The 15,683-nt window shown below is 40.1% G+C and overlaps 1 protein-coding gene across 1 annotated transcript; it reads left to right on the top strand.

Moving 5' to 3' along the window:
- Positions 1-10,896: 10,896 nt before the first annotated feature.
- LOC148931247 (uncharacterized) lies at positions 10,897-11,853 on the top strand. Its single transcript, XM_089067941.1, has 2 exons — positions 10,897-11,320; positions 11,387-11,853. The coding sequence occupies exons 1-2, from the start codon at positions 10,897-10,899 to the stop codon at positions 11,851-11,853; spliced, it is 891 nt and encodes a 296-aa protein (XP_088924067.1).
- The last annotated feature ends 3,830 nt before the right edge of the window (positions 11,854-15,683 follow it).

The raw sequence follows: 15,683 nt of genomic DNA, 5'->3' as shown, positions 1-15,683 counted from the left end.
TGTTTTGGCATGAGTCCACTGAGTATGTTTAAAATACTCAGCCCTGCATGTGTTTTCCCTATGTGCAGGTTGAGCGGCGATGGGCGGTCGGTGGTGTTGAGAAGATTGAATCGAATAAAATGGATGTTTGGAACTATAAGTGTAGTCGTGTCTTCATACATGGCTCCGCTTTCTCTTGATATGCTTCCGCTGAATATTTTTGAACTTGTTATCTTTGGTTATGGTGAACTTAATTCTTTGTTTTGGATTAAGGGGAATTATTGCGTTTGTTGGATTTATGCTAAACCTTTGACTTTTGAGCCTAATCTATTAAGTCTTGATTCTCGTAAGTTAGCCGTTGACTTATTGCCTTGATCTTCATTAATTGCTAGGGTAAATCTCTTTAATTGAAACCCTAGTCTCTGTTCTTGTTGTTTTTAAGTTCGCCTAAGTAGCAGTCGCTGCATTTATTATACCCTAGAAATGTCGGGCTGTTACAGTTGGTATCAGAGCCTCAGTTCTTTCCGCTCTGGACCCAAGAGTCTTGTTGAAATAAAATCTGAAATTTGGGGAAATTGATTAAATAATCATCGTCGAAGACTCAACACCACGACGCGTCTCCGCTCAACCACGAAGAATGAGGTAACAAGTATCTCGATGAGTATTGATTTGAGTTTGTGAAATGTTGGAAATTGCGATGGGAATATTACTCTGGTGTAAATGAAAATATTTCAATGGGAATCGAAGTTAATATGGCGTCTTTGAAAATATTGCTTGGAAGTGTGAAATGATGTATATGCGTGGATATGAATTTGCTAATTGCGACTATGCCAAGAATGATGAATGATGTTGTGCAAGTGAACTTGTATTTTTCTCGATAAAGAAAATCGGCAAATATGTGTTAGTCTTTATGTGCTTGGATGAATGAAATCCTATATGATTGTGATTACTTGGCTGCTACGAAACAACTCCTATGGGAAATAGGAAGTAAATACTATGGCTTTTGGAAAATGTTGTGAAGATATGAAATGGGAGACATTATGAGAATATACAAATTGTTTTTAACAGTGAGGCATGAAGCCGTTGAATGTGATGGATATTGAAGTATGATTGTGAACTTGTATTGGTTGATGTTGAGATTTGTTATCACTTCGGCGAAACTAAAGAATTAACTTGAAGGAAATACATGTTGCTTCCATGAACGACAAAACTTTGTGCATATGTGGTTGAAATTTCATGACTATGAAACTGTGAAAGGCAAAGCATGATATGCGTGTGGTTGCGAATTGTGATTGTGATGTTGATGCGCATGAACTGCATGATTTATGAAATGCGATTCCATGAATGATTGATTGACTGAGTGTTGCTATTCACATATATCGATTTACGATGCTTGTTATGAAACACCAAATGGGTTATATGAAAAACATGTTTGATTGTGCAATATATGAATGAAGTTTCATGTGGTGATAATCTATGACCAATGAAGTACAAGGTATCGTCTAGAATCACTTCGAGAGTGAAATGTGAAATTTGTGAACTTTGTTGCGAACGTAGAAGCCCTATGAAGCTTGAATAGCATTTAAGTAATGATCGAATATACGTTGAAGTGTGAGACTTCAAGCTATGCTTGAAATTATAGAGTGCCTAAGAAGTAGGCCAGACTGAACGTGCTAAAACTCAGTTGCAAGATGACAACTGCAATATCACTTTCCTGAGTGACAAAACCAACGAAAATATATATATGTTGAACTTGGTGTATCCTTACAATTGTGAGATCATACCTAAGAGCTAATAAAACTATGCAGTCTTGCATACCCTGCCAAAGTGGCGACGCGACACAAATACGACGACGCTTGTGACACATTAAGATCGCGTGTATAATGGCAATCGAAAATGACCATGTGGCATGGCAAGAAGAAGACTTTGAAGATGCGACCATCAAAAATAGTTATTCATTTCGATGATACGATGAATCTCAATTTGGAATCCACGGTTCCATAGAATGATGTTACCACGTTCATGCTCGCGAAAAATGTGCGAGAGAGTGCGACCTTCGTAGCTTGAATGACCGATTTTTAAATCAACAGTACTTACTTGGATCCTAAGTTCTTTTCAGGACATTTTGAATAACCGTGAGCCATTGTCTATTTAAACGCCTTGGTTGATTCACAATTTGCAAGTGATATCCATTATTTCTTTTCCTATAACGAGTCATGACTCACTTGGCTTGAAAATTTGGTGTTTGCCCTTGTAACTTTGGACATCTGGATTGAGTGGTCTTTTTTTATTCGTCATTCATAAGGACGATATTTAATTTTACGAGCCTCCGTCATTGAACTTTGATCCTAAAGTTGTTTGCAGTTATGACCTTTAGTATGATCACATCTCCAGACCTGATTTATTCAAATGATGGAATATTCTACTTGGAATTTTGTTCACCTCTTCATTTCGCCAGTTCGTTCTTGCAGAAGTGAAATTCTTTGTAGCTCAATGATTTTTCTTTCGCCAACACCAAGTTGAGGCTATGATGTTCTCTCCTTCGTTAACGGGTTTGATCGTGTTAATTTTCTGAAAAGTTCCAATCACTTTGAGTTGCCCTCAACAAACCCGTGAATCCATTGATGTGATTTCATTTTTCAATAACATGATGTCATTGAACCATTGATAGTGCTACTTCATGACATTTGTTTATGTTTCTAAATTCTGCCGCGACTGATTGTTTTAGGCTTTGACATGTTTGAACGATATCATTCATTGCTGTCCAGAATTTTTGCAAATTTTGATCGGGCAGTCTGCTATGGAATTTGAGATTTATTGCAGTTTCATCATGTTTCCATGACCTACCTCATGTTCTTTCGAACTCTCGTCAGAAGTAAATTCTCAAGCTCTATGGGTTTTACATGATCCTTCTAAAACCATTTAAATTCTCAAAATGGACGAGTTAAGTTCAATGGAACTTAGTCTTTGCTTTGTTTCAAACCAATTGTCAATGATGAGATTTGAAAGTGTCGAGCTAGAAACATTATTCTTGTTTGCTTGTTTAAGTTTGGAGCCTTCCGATGAAAGACATTTTGTGGTGCTTTTTCGAGTTGAAATCAGTTTCTATCCAAGTAAGACTGTTTGATCAATTTTCAAATTTCTGATACTAGACTCAAGGAAATATTAGAGTTGTGCTTTTGGAGACACACGAGGAATAAGTTCCAATGGCCAGTCATGCGCGGAAATTTATACACCAACTAAAAACGTCGACATAACCAATAAACGAGACGTTAGATATTCTGCAACAACGAACTACCTGTCACAAGTTGCTAGAAGATCGAACTTAAACAACAATCTCTTGAGAAAGGAAATATGTGTACGAATAGCTGATGATCCATGCATGAATAACGAAGCAGAAAATCTGGATATTTGTTGTAATCGGATGCTTAGAGAGAAGATGATGGTGTCCTCACCAGTAGGAGGAACGATAGAAATCTCTCGAACATGCTCGAACGTAGAAATTTTTATGGGAGAATTTAAGTTAGTCGCTCACGATATGCAAGTTATGACGATGGAGGATATCGATATAATCTTAGGGATGGAATGGTTGACTACAAATTTTGCGACGATTCGTTGTAAGGAGAGAGAAATATCTCTATAAGCTCCAGGAAAGGAACCCACCATATACCATTGAATCTCGATGAACCGACGAACCTCTATAATCTTTGCGCTGTAAGCTACCGCGATGATGAAGAAAGGACGTCCCGCACATCTTGTCTATCTCCACGAAGAGGAGAAGGAGGAAAGGAGAGTGAAAGACGTCGCTGTCGTGCGAGAATTTCCAGATGTTTTTTTTTGAAGTGTTACCTGGATCGCCGCCAGATCGACAATTGGAGTTCACAATCGACCTCGAACCAGGAGCCGCACCTGTGTCTAAGGCACCGTACCGAATGACGCCTAAGGAATTAGAGGAACTCAAGATACAACTTCAAGAGCTCATGGACCTAGGTTTCGTTAGGCCTAGTGTCTCGCCGTGGGGCGCACCAGTACTTTTCGTAAAGAAGAAGGATGGATCGATGAGGATGTGCATCGATTATGGAGAATTAAACAAATTGACCCTTAAGAACAAGTATCCACTGTCGAGGATCGATGACCTGTTCGATCAACTTCCAGGAGCCGGAGTGTTTTCGAAGATGGACTTGAGGTCCGGATATCATCAACTAAGAGTTCGAAGGGAGGACATACCGAAGACTGCGTTTCGTACAAGATATGGACACTACGAGTTCGTTGTAATGCCGTTCGTCCTAACGAATGCCCCAAGCGGTATTCATGGATTTGATGAATCGAATATTCCACCCGTACTTGGATAAATTCGTCCTAGTATTTATCGATGAAGTTTTAGTCTACTCGAGGAACGAAAAGGAGCATGAGGAGCATCTACGGATCGCTTTAGAGACTTTGAGAAACAAGAAGTTATACGCCAAATTTAGCAAGTGTGAATTTTGGCTGAAAGAAATAAACTTTCTTGGACACATTGTATCGGCAGAAGGAATCAGAGTGGACCCCGCCAAAGTTGAAGCGGTGCAACAATGGAAGTCACCATCAACCCCAAACGAGATTCGGAGTTTCCTAGGCTTGGCAGGATACTACCGAAGGTTTATAGAAGGGTTCTCCAAGATAGCGAGACCAATGACGCAACAACTTAAGAAGGGAGTCAAGGTGAATTGGACCCCAGAGTGTGAAGCAAGCTTTCAACTCTTGAAGAAGAAGTTGACAACCGCGCCGGTGTTAGCCGTGCCAGAATCTGGAGTGAACTACGTAGTCTACACCGATGCTTCGAAGGTTGGACTAGGATGCGTGTTGATGCAAAACAACAAGGTGATCGCCTACGCGTCACGACAGTTGAGACCGCACGAGCTGAATTACCCAACGCACGATTTAGAGCTAGCAGCAGTGGTACACGCCCTAAAGATTTGGAGGCATCATCTCTACAGAGTTCGATGTGAAATCTTTACGGACCACAAGAGCTTGAAATATTTCTTCGAGCAGAAGGACTTGAACATGCGACAACGAAGGTGGCTCGGAAGAGGAAAGTTTGATACGAGAGTTTAGGAATTGCGATTGGAAGTAATAAGGGCACCTGAAACAATGGAAAGACGAATCGCCACCTTAGTGGTGGAACCAGATTTGAAAACGAGAATCGTTGCAGCGCAACGAATGGATGCGAAACTCGAAGAAATTCGAGTGGAAGTGAGAACAGGCAAATCGGGAAGTTTTAGTGAGGAGTCCGACAATGCCCTCATCTTTGAAGGAAGACTATGCGTGCCCGACAACGAGGAACTCAAGAATGAGATCATGAGTGAAGCTCATGAGACTCCATACACTGCTCACCCTGGAAGCACGAAGATGTACCAAGACTTGAAGAAGTCATTTTGGTGGAATGGCATGAAGAAAGATATCGCAACATTTGTGGAGCGTTGCTTAGCCTGCCAACAGGTGAAAGCTTTACATCAACGACCTTATGGAAAACTACAACCGTTGGAAATACCCGAGTGGAAGTGAGAGCACATCACCATGGATTTCGTGACGGCTTTGCCAAAGACTCTCAAAGGAAACACCGCCATTTGGGTGATTGTGGATCGATTCACCAAATGTGCGCATTTCATACCGATTCCGATAACGCATGGATCGGATAGACTAGCGCGTATCTACATACGAGAGATCGTGCGATTGCATGGAGTCCCAGTGACGATTACGTCTGATCGTGACCCGAAGTTCACATCAAAATTTTAGATTAGTCTACAGCGCGAGCTTGGAACACGTTTGAACTTTAGCATGGCATTTCACCCGCAGTCCGATGGACAATCCGAGAGGACGATACAAACTCTCGAGGATATGCTAAGAGCCGTGGTGCTCGACCGAGGCGGAAGTTGGGAGACCGCACTACCGTTGATTGAATTCGCTTACAATAATAGCTTCCAAGCAACGATTAACATGGCGCCTTATGAGGCACTCTACGGGAGAAAGTGTAGATCACCGCTCTACTGGAATGAAGTTGGCGAACGAAGGGTACTTGGACCCGATGCAGTCGAGGAGATGATTGAAATCGTTCGACAAATTCGTGTGAGAATGAAGGAAGCCCAGGATAGACAAAAGTCTTACACTGACGTCCGACGGACTGACTTACAATTTCAAGTCGGTGATAAAGTATTTCTCAAGGTATCCCCGTCGAAAGGGATAACGCGTTTTGGTGTTAAGGGAAAGTTGAAACCACGATTTATCGGTCCTTATGAAATTCTCGAAGGAATGGGACCCGTAGCCTATCGATTAGCGCTACCGCCGAACTTTGGGAACGTACACAACGTGTTCCATGTGTCACAGTTGCGGAAGTACGTGTTCGACCCGAAACACGTGATTCACTATGAAGAAGTTGCTTTGAATCCGGATTTGAGTTACGAGGAGCGACCACAGATGATCTTGGACCGTAAGGTTCAAATCTTGCGGAACAAATCCATTGCTAGCGTGAAAGTACTTTGGAGAAACCACGATTACGAGGAAGCCACGTGGGAGCTCGAGGATAAAATGATGGAAATGTACTCGGAACTTTTTCCATGAAGGTACCAAATTTCGGGACGAAATTTCTTTTAAGGGTGGTAGGATGTAACGCCCCGCTTTTTCGAACCCTAATTTTTGTGACGTGGAAATTTTGCATTAAATGCTTTTAATGCTATGATATGTGGAATTAATTGATGCGTGAATTAATTGCAATATTCTATGTGACCTAATTGCGATTTTGAGTTGAGATTGAGTTGAATGGTCAACTTGTTGAATATGTGACGTGGCTATTGAATAGTCAACATTGTGGAAAATATGACGTGGCCGTGGAATGGTCAAAGTCGTTTGAAAATGTGAAGTGGAGATGATTTTTGAAAAATGTGGATATTTTGATGTGGGAGGAAATAATATTTGTGGTGAATTATTATCCTAAGGGATGAGTGAGAATTTAATAGGAGCATTTTATTTAAGTATGTGGAATTTTCGACCCTCCTATTTATTGGAATGAAATCCTATTTTTCTTGGATTTAATTATTGCTTGGGATAATTATCCAAATTAAATCCAAAGTCCGATTATTCCTTTTATTTGATGAAAATTTCGAAATCTATGTTATTCCTAGAGGGATTTTCGAAATTCCCTTATTATGGGAGAAGGGATTATTTTATTATATTATTTGATCCCTTATTGATTCTCTTCCATAATTTAAATTCAAATATCCTAGCATATCTTGCCAAATCTAAGAAGATCTTACCATATCCTAATTTAATTAGGATTTTTAATTAAATCCCTTTGAAAGGCTCAAATCACACGCCACTTTCCTATTAAATTGGGGAGACTTTTTATTATTATTCTTGCTCCGTGATATTTTATTCTACTCCGTGAAATATTCAAATTTAAATCAAAAGCTATTAAAATAGCTTGAAATTCGAAAACCCCCTATTTCTCAACTATAATAACGCCACTTCCCCAACAAATCTCTCCCAAATCTTTATTATTTAATTATTGGAGTATATCTTGCACTCTATAAATAAGAGGAGAGAAATCAAAACCCTAGCACTACAGAAACCGTCCCCCACTCTCCCAACTTTCGGTCTCTCTCTTTCTCCCACTCTCTCAAATTTTTCTTATACTTTCTCCATTAATTCTTCATCTTTTGGAGAAGAATTGAAGCTGCAATTCAAGAATTCATTGAAGAATCAAGATTCTACTTGTTTCTACCGTTTGTTTTTGCAAGAAAAGGTACTTCTATTATTAATCTTCTCTTCTTCAACCGATTAATCGGTGTTTCTGAGTCCACATTGCATTTAGAACGAGTGAAGGGGAAATTAATCGGTGAATTTGGATGCATGGATGTGAGTGTGTGTGTGTGGCCGAGAGTGTGTGTGTGTGTGTGTGATGACCCGAACTTTTGATATTATAAATGTAAGAAGTGACGGCTAAATATGTATTATATGAATAATAATTGAAAACTAAATTTTGGTTTTATGAACTTGAAGCCTTATACAGTTGTATGATAAAGTTGTGAGTTCAGGGCGAGCCATGTAGAAAGTTTCGTTGTAATTTGTTAGTGTCGAAGTTGTTGCCACCAATTATAATAAATGCTTAACTCAAATAAATTAATAATAACCCCAAAAAAGGAAAATATAACTCTCGCATATACATGTTCGGAAATTCAATATAAATTAATTAGATATGCACACCTCTATATTTTTATATATATACACCAACACTTTGACTAAATATAAAAATAAAATTATGTTGGCCAAAGTTAAGCGTTGAATATAGTAGTCGATATATTTAATTGAACAATAATATGATTAATGTGATGAATAGGGAATCTAGATAAACTCTAGTATTCAATATAAAAAAAAAAACACATAAAATATAAAAGTGGAAGGAATAACAAACTTATACATCCATTAAATATTAATTTGGGATAATGATGATAATAATAAAAAAAAAGAAGCCATCATTATATCTAACTATAGCAATGCTTATTAAGGTATCAAATAATATACACATCAACTAGGCCTAAGCTACGTGTAACATTAGAATCTTGTATATATATAGGTATGTGTCCCTCATCTCCTCACTTTTAAAATAAAACCAAAAAGACATCGTCTAAATTTCCAAACTATACTATAACTCCTAGAAATCTAGAAAGAGAAGAAGGTATATTTCGTAACTCTTCATTTTTATTTAAAGAAGGTAGTTCTTGTTTTGTATTCATTCCTTAGATAGAAATTGAATTGAAAAAGTAAATAATACCTACAACATGCTTGATAAACCCATGATTTTTTAATTAGCAACATAAATTAGAGGACCTTTTGAAGAGTAGTTTCGGCTCAGATTCCGGGAACACCTCAGATGACCGCTCAGGCAAACCCCATGAGAATTTCGTCCCTAATAAAGATAGAAACCTCCCAACTTATCCAAAGAGTTAATTGTTATGTTAAAGATTTAAAATTTGATAAAAAAGAAAGTTATCGAGAATAATAGTATGATGATGGAACGGAGAATAGAAGTCTTCCATGTTAAGGTTTCGGCGATAAGATTTTGATGCGACCGAGCCGCCACGCGTCCGTGGGACGGCGAGGCTGGAGCGACGGCGTCAGTTGGGGCTGATCGTCGCTCAGTGGCGCGAGGCGTGGGCGAGTGGCGGAGAGACTGTCCCTTGTCCATGCTCCGCGGCGTCAGAGAATTTAAAAGAGGGTCAGCGGTTGTAACGTGTGAAACCTTAACATAGGGCTGCTAGGAGAGAGAGAGGTGTTGTCGACAACGGCCATGGCAACGGGGTTTGGCAGCAGGGGCTCTCGGGAGAGAGAGCTACTCTCTCTTCGTTGGGTCTGAAATCGGGAAGGGATGAAAAATTCCTATCCTTTATAGTTTCTATAGTTAAGCGCGTTCAACTATTTAATTGAGAGTTGAGATGCATGCATGAATTAAAGGAATCCATTTTAAGTTTTATTTGTTGCTACAAAAATAGTTGTGCCCCAGCCTCTTTCCGAAAAGCATTAATAACTTAACTAGTAATATAAAAATAAAAGATGAAAAGATAAGAACTAGTAGCATATCTTGAGATTAAAATATTCCTCATAGCTAAACTTGGGTTGCATTTTGATTGAAAAGGGAGGAAACAGAAGGAAATTGTCATTGAGACAGAGTAAATCCCAATATCTTGGAAAGTGAATAAGGTGAGCTTTCTATCCTACATACTAATGTGGATAAAAATCCCAAAGTAATTTCGAGAGGAGTTTTGGTATAAATCCAAACTCATGCTCGTAAAATGTTATTGTCCTGTCATAATTGATTTATGCCTATCTGCCTTGGTTATGCCAAAAATGTTATAATCGAATTCGGGTTTAAGTAAGGCCGCAAACCTTGCTTAGACTAGTGTACACAAATGGACCGTGAGCTATTGGCCGGTCATGTGACCGTCGTGGAAGGTGGCCACCTTCCCGGTACACAAATGTTAAGATATGGTAAAGGAACTTAGACCGCGGTGGAAAATAAAATTTTAGCAAGCTCGGGCCTTTTAAGTAAAAATCCATGAGTGTTGCTGTAATGACTTGACAATACTTTCAATGTATAATTGTATCTTTCGGCACTGTGTTCATTGAGTACTCCTGTACTCAGCCCTGTATGTATTTCTAAATGTGCAGGTTGAGTTGCAAAAATGGTGATGCGAGGGTGTTGAGAGAAAGTTCTTTTTGAGTTGTTCACTTCCGCTGTGAAACCTAGAACTACTAATCCTATTTTGCATCATAGCTCTATCTTTTGGTCCTGTATAAACCTTTAATCAAGTATTCCAGGATGTAGTATGTGATATTTTGATAATCTTCAGATTGAGTTTGTGCTTGTTATTGCTCATTCCTAGTTCTCATCCCCACTTCTCTTAACCCTTCCCTTTTTGTCACGAATTTATGTACTATACTATCCTTAGGTAGTGCGGGCGTGACAGAGTGGTATCAGAGCAAGTTCTTTTCTGCCCTGAACTTAGTGTCATTTTTCTTTTCATTCATCTGTCTAGATTCTTTTCCACTAGACTGTAAGGCGATCAACTCTCAACACTCTCACCTATCGCACTCAACCAGAAGAGTGATTCAAATGCCAAATTATGTAATCATGGAAGGAAAGAATAAAGAACGAGAAATCGGGTTGAAGAAGAAAATAAGCTATTACAATCTTTCGCTTTTCTGAGCGAAAAGTAACCATAAATGGGAGATTATAACAAATAGAAAGTAACCAAGTCACGAAACTTAAGTATGGAATCTTGAGGCAATAGAATATTATCATATCTCTTCATAATTTAATTTAATATCATGGATATAGATATACTTATGTGGCACAGATGTGAATTGACTAATGTTTTAGTGTAGATGGCCCCTTTCCGACTGACTGCTAGGATGAGAACGTCACCGACACAAAGCCCAGAAGATGTGATAGAAGAGTATGAGGAATGTGCTATGCACTTTAAGGAAGATCTAGGAGAATTTCTTGCTTGGTTTGGCAAGCTCTGGAGACGGGCCCACCGGTACGGGGTTGATGATATGGATGGGATTTCACGACTTATTAGTCTACTACCTTCTACTTGGCAGCAATGGGCTAGGATGACCTCCAGGGATTATATTTTCTATCGTAGGCCACGCTTTGTGTACACAGGTGATTTCCTCCGCTTCTTAGGGGAAATTCAATTGTGCTATACTGTTTACAAACATGCTCCTCTAGGACCATATATATTACCCGGTGACCCAATCCCAGCAGGAGGATCTATACTTCCGGGTCAGCCGAGTATCATGCCTGGTATGATGCCACCTTCTCCTTGGCCCGTTACTTGGGGACATAGGGCACGATATGATGCTGAGGCAGGCCCGTCACGGCCACTGTCGGGTGAAAGAAGATGGTCACCCTTGAGGTGGTCACCAGTGAGGATCCCTGAGGCCCAGGCACCTATGGGACGTGCTACAACGACAGACACGTCGGCAAAGAGGCGCAGACGGGGCAAGGCCCCAGCTCGTACTCCCATCGACTTAAACGATCAGCCAGCTACGGTGGGCACTGGTCGTTTACAGCCTTTACCTGCAATCCCACGTGTATCTCCAGTTGAGAGGACTTCTCCGGTCTCTTTCCACCTGCCGACTTCAGAAGAACTCAAGTTCAATGCATGGATAGTTAGTCATTTTGATGAGATGACTCGTGGACGATATAGGCCAGGAGGGAGTCGTATGACTGCCATCATCATTAGCAGTTCTGATGATGAAGACTTTGAAGAAGAGCCAGAAGAAGGTCCGACCTGCAAGTCAGAAGTCAGTGTCACGAAACCTACAACTCCTTAGTAGTAGAGTAGATCTGTCACTGTATCCGTTATGAGACTATTATGATATGTGTTTTTGTCTGGTGTATAGTAGCTACTACTTTTTGTATGATGCATATATGGGTACATGTGCTTCATATTTAGGTTTTGACGATATTTTGGATAGTCGCATGATGCTTGTAAACCTATATTTGTACAAAAAGTCCTTTTTGGTTATCCAAAAGGGCAATTTTCAGATGTATATATATGTACATATTTTCAATGACTTCATTATCTTTATTAGTGTTGTTTGATTTGATTGTATTGTTGAACAATTTTAGTTTGACACAATACAAACAACATTTATTTATTTATTTTTCTTTCTTTTTCTCAATTTAAATGATTTTATCGCATATATACATATATGTAAAGACTTATCAGAAAAAAAATGTTTTTGTCAATTTAGAATGCCACCAAGGAGAGTTGGGCGACCTCGAGGGAGAGGGAGAGGAAGAGGAATTGGAATAGTGCCACCACCCGAACATGAAGAATTTGAGGAACAACGCGAAATAACTCCACCACCCCCACCACCTCTAGCGCCGGGTCGAAGAAAAGAAGAGATGTTCTTGAAACAAAAACCACCAATATTCGATGGGATGGGTGATCCGATGGATGCAGAGACTTGGATACGTATAATTGAACGCATTTTTGACTTATTTCACTTCACAGATCAAGAGCGTTTAAGTTGTGTGCCTTTCCAATTAAAAGGGTCAGCAGATTACTGGTGGGAGGCACGGAAAAAAATAATGGGGGCTCAAGAGTTAACTAATATGACCTGGGAGCAATTCAAAGAAGGATTCTATGAGAAATATATTCCCAAAAGTTACCGGAAGAATAAGGAAATGGAATTTTATAATCTGAAACAAGGGAGGATGTCGGTAACAGGTTACGAGCGTATATTCACTGACATGTCTAGATATGCCCCAGATCAGGTTAACACGGAGGAGAAAATGGCTGAAAAAGTTTGTGGTGGGTTAAGACATGAAATAAGAATGGCACTGGCAAGCCATGGTGGGTTATCTTATTCCGAATCTCTTAGACGAGCGCTTGCCATTGAGTCAGCGATGCCAGTAGAGAAACCTATGCCTATTGTACCACCGCCACGTGCTCAAATTCAAAGTCCAGGAGACAAAAGGAAGTGGGATGGTAATCGAACTCAATATGAACAAAAGAAACCATGGTATGGCCAAGATCGTGCGCAGAACTTTCCGAGACAATTTACTTTCAATTCAGCAGGAGGCCGGCCAAGTCCAATTCCATGCTCCAATTGTAACAAGATACATAATGGGATATGTAGAGCCGGGACTGAATCTTGTTATAAGTGTGGTAAAATTGGTCATTTTGCTAAAGATTGTCCAACCAAGTCTTATGGAAGGGGTACAAGACCCTATCCACTAGCACAACACTCCTAGCTACGGGCGGTAAATGCACAACCTCAGAGAGGACAGCAACAACCCCCACAACGTCCGCAACATCCGCAAGTGAGGCTTCCAACACAGGCCAGGGCCTACGCGTTGAGGCGGGGGCAGCCTGAGGGAGAGAAAGGAAATCTGGCAGGTATGGCCATGCTACTTGACATGCCTGTCATTTTATTATTTGATACTGGAGCTTCACATTCTTTTATATCGGACTCTTGTGTTGATACCTTGAAACTGACGACTGAACTAGCTAAATATAAAATTAAGGTAACATCACCCGTCGGGGGAATTATAGAAACCACTCGAACTTGCTCGAATATAGAAGTCTTGTTGGGAGAACATAAGATCCTAGTTAGTAATTTGAAGGTCCTGAAGATGTGTGAGGTTGACCTTATACTAGGAATGGATTGGTTGACTAAAAACCATGTTACCATCCAATGCAAGGAAAGAAAAATTTTCTTTCAAGATACAAGTGAAGAACAAACAAGTTTCTATGGGGTCCCCATGAATAAACGAAAATCCATAATCTCTGCCTTACAAGTAACAAAATTAATAAGAAAAGGGTGTCCCGCGTACCTCGTTTACCTGAACGAGGAACATAAGAAAGAAATAAAAATTGGGGATGTGAACGTCGTGTGTGAGTTTCCGGACGTGTTTCCTGATGCTCTACCTGGGTTACCACCTGATAGACAACTGGAATTTAACATTGATTTGGAACCTGGATCTGCCCCAATATCCAAAGCACCATATCGGATGGCGGCAAAGGAGTTGGGAGAACTCAAGATACAGTTACAGGAACTCATGGACCTAGGCTTTATCAGACCTAGCGCATCACCATGGGGAGCTCCTGTACTTTTTATCAAAAAGAAGGATGGATCGCTAAGAATGTGTATTGACTATCGGGAACTGAACAAGCTAACACTCAAGAATAAATACCCACTGCCGAGGATAGACGATTTGTTCGATCAACTCAGAGGTGCTAGTGTGTTCTCCAAAATGGATTTAAGATCTGGCTATCATCAGTTAAAGATTCGGCCAGAAGATGTACCCAAAACGGCTTTTCGCACCCGATATGGTCACTATGAATTTTTAGTAATGCCTTTTGGATTGACTAATGCCCCTGCTGTATTTATGGATCTCATGAATCGCGTATTCCATCCCTATCTGGATAAGTTCGTCCTGGTTTTCATAGACGATATACTCATCTACTCGAAGGGTGTAAAGGAACATGAGGAACATCTCAGAGTTGCATTAGAAACCTTGAGGACTGAAAAGCTCTATGCAAAATTTAGCAAATGTGAATTTTGGCTAAATGAGGTAAACTTCCTTGGACATATGATAACTGCTGAAGGCATTCGAGTGGATCCAGCAAAAGTGGAGGCTATACAAAACTGGAAATCACCAACCACACCTAATGAAATTCGAAGCTTTCTGGGGTTGGCCGGCTACTACAGAAGGTTCATTGAAGGTTTCTCCAAGATTGCTAGGCCAATGACGCAACAACTTAAAAAGGGCATCAAGTTTGTGTGGACGTCAGAATGCGAACACAGCTTCCAACTACTGAAGGAAAAATTAACAACAGCTCCGGTATTAGCAGTCCCTGAGTCAGGAACGAACTATGTAGTTTACACTGATGCCTCAAAGAGTGGTTTGGGTTGTGTGTTGATGCAAAATGGGAAAGTAATTGCTTATGCGTCACGGAAACTGAGGCCCCATGAGATGAATTACCCAACACATGATTTGGAATTAGCCGCGGTAGTACATGCTCTGAAAATATGGAGGCACCATCTTTATGGAGTTCGATGTGAGATTTTCACCGATCATAAGAGTCTCAAATACTTCTTTGAACAAAAGGAACTGAATATGCGACAGAGAAGATGGCTTGAATTAGTAAAAGATTATGGTTGTGGCATAAACTATCACCCAGACAAGGCTAATGTGGTAGCCGATGCTCTTAGTCGAAAATCCCAGCAATTGGCAAAGGTGATCACTCGAGAAGAAGAACTATGTCGAGAATTCGACAAAATAGGGTTGGAAGTAGTACAAACACCTGAAACAGTAGAAGCAAGGATTGCCACCTTAGTGATGGAACCAGATTTGAGAACTCAAATAATTAACGCACAAAGACAAGATGACATCATGGAGAAAATTCGAGCAAAAGTACGATCTGGTGATGAAAAGGGTTTTAAGGAAGAAGCAGACAACGCTCTCACCTTCGATGGAAGAATCTGTGTGCCAAATAATGACGAGCTCAGAAATAAGATTTTGAGTGAAGCTCACGACACCCCGTATACTACCCATCCAGGGAGCACCAAGATGTATCAAGATTTGTAAAGAAAATTTTGGTGGGGTGGTATGAAAAGAAGCGTTACCATGTTTGTGGAAAGATGCCTAG

This window comes from Salvia hispanica, chromosome 3 (assembly GCF_029641045.1).
Source record: "Salvia hispanica isolate PSC_SH4W2 chromosome 3, Shi_PSC_v1, whole genome shotgun sequence".
Lineage (NCBI taxonomy): Eukaryota > Viridiplantae > Streptophyta > Magnoliopsida > Lamiales > Lamiaceae > Salvia > Salvia hispanica.
This window is presented reverse-complemented; position numbering and strand designations above follow the sequence as displayed.

Excerpts from the sequence above, each read along its gene's own strand:
- LOC148931247 (XM_089067941.1), top strand. The coding sequence starts at position 10,897 with ATGGCCCCTTTCCGACTGACTGCTAGGATGAGAACGTCACCGACACAA. Across the intron at positions 11,321-11,386 it reads TCAGCCGAGTATCATGCCTG|GCCCGTCACGGCCACTGTCG; the intron begins GTATGATGCCAC and ends ATGCTGAGGCAG.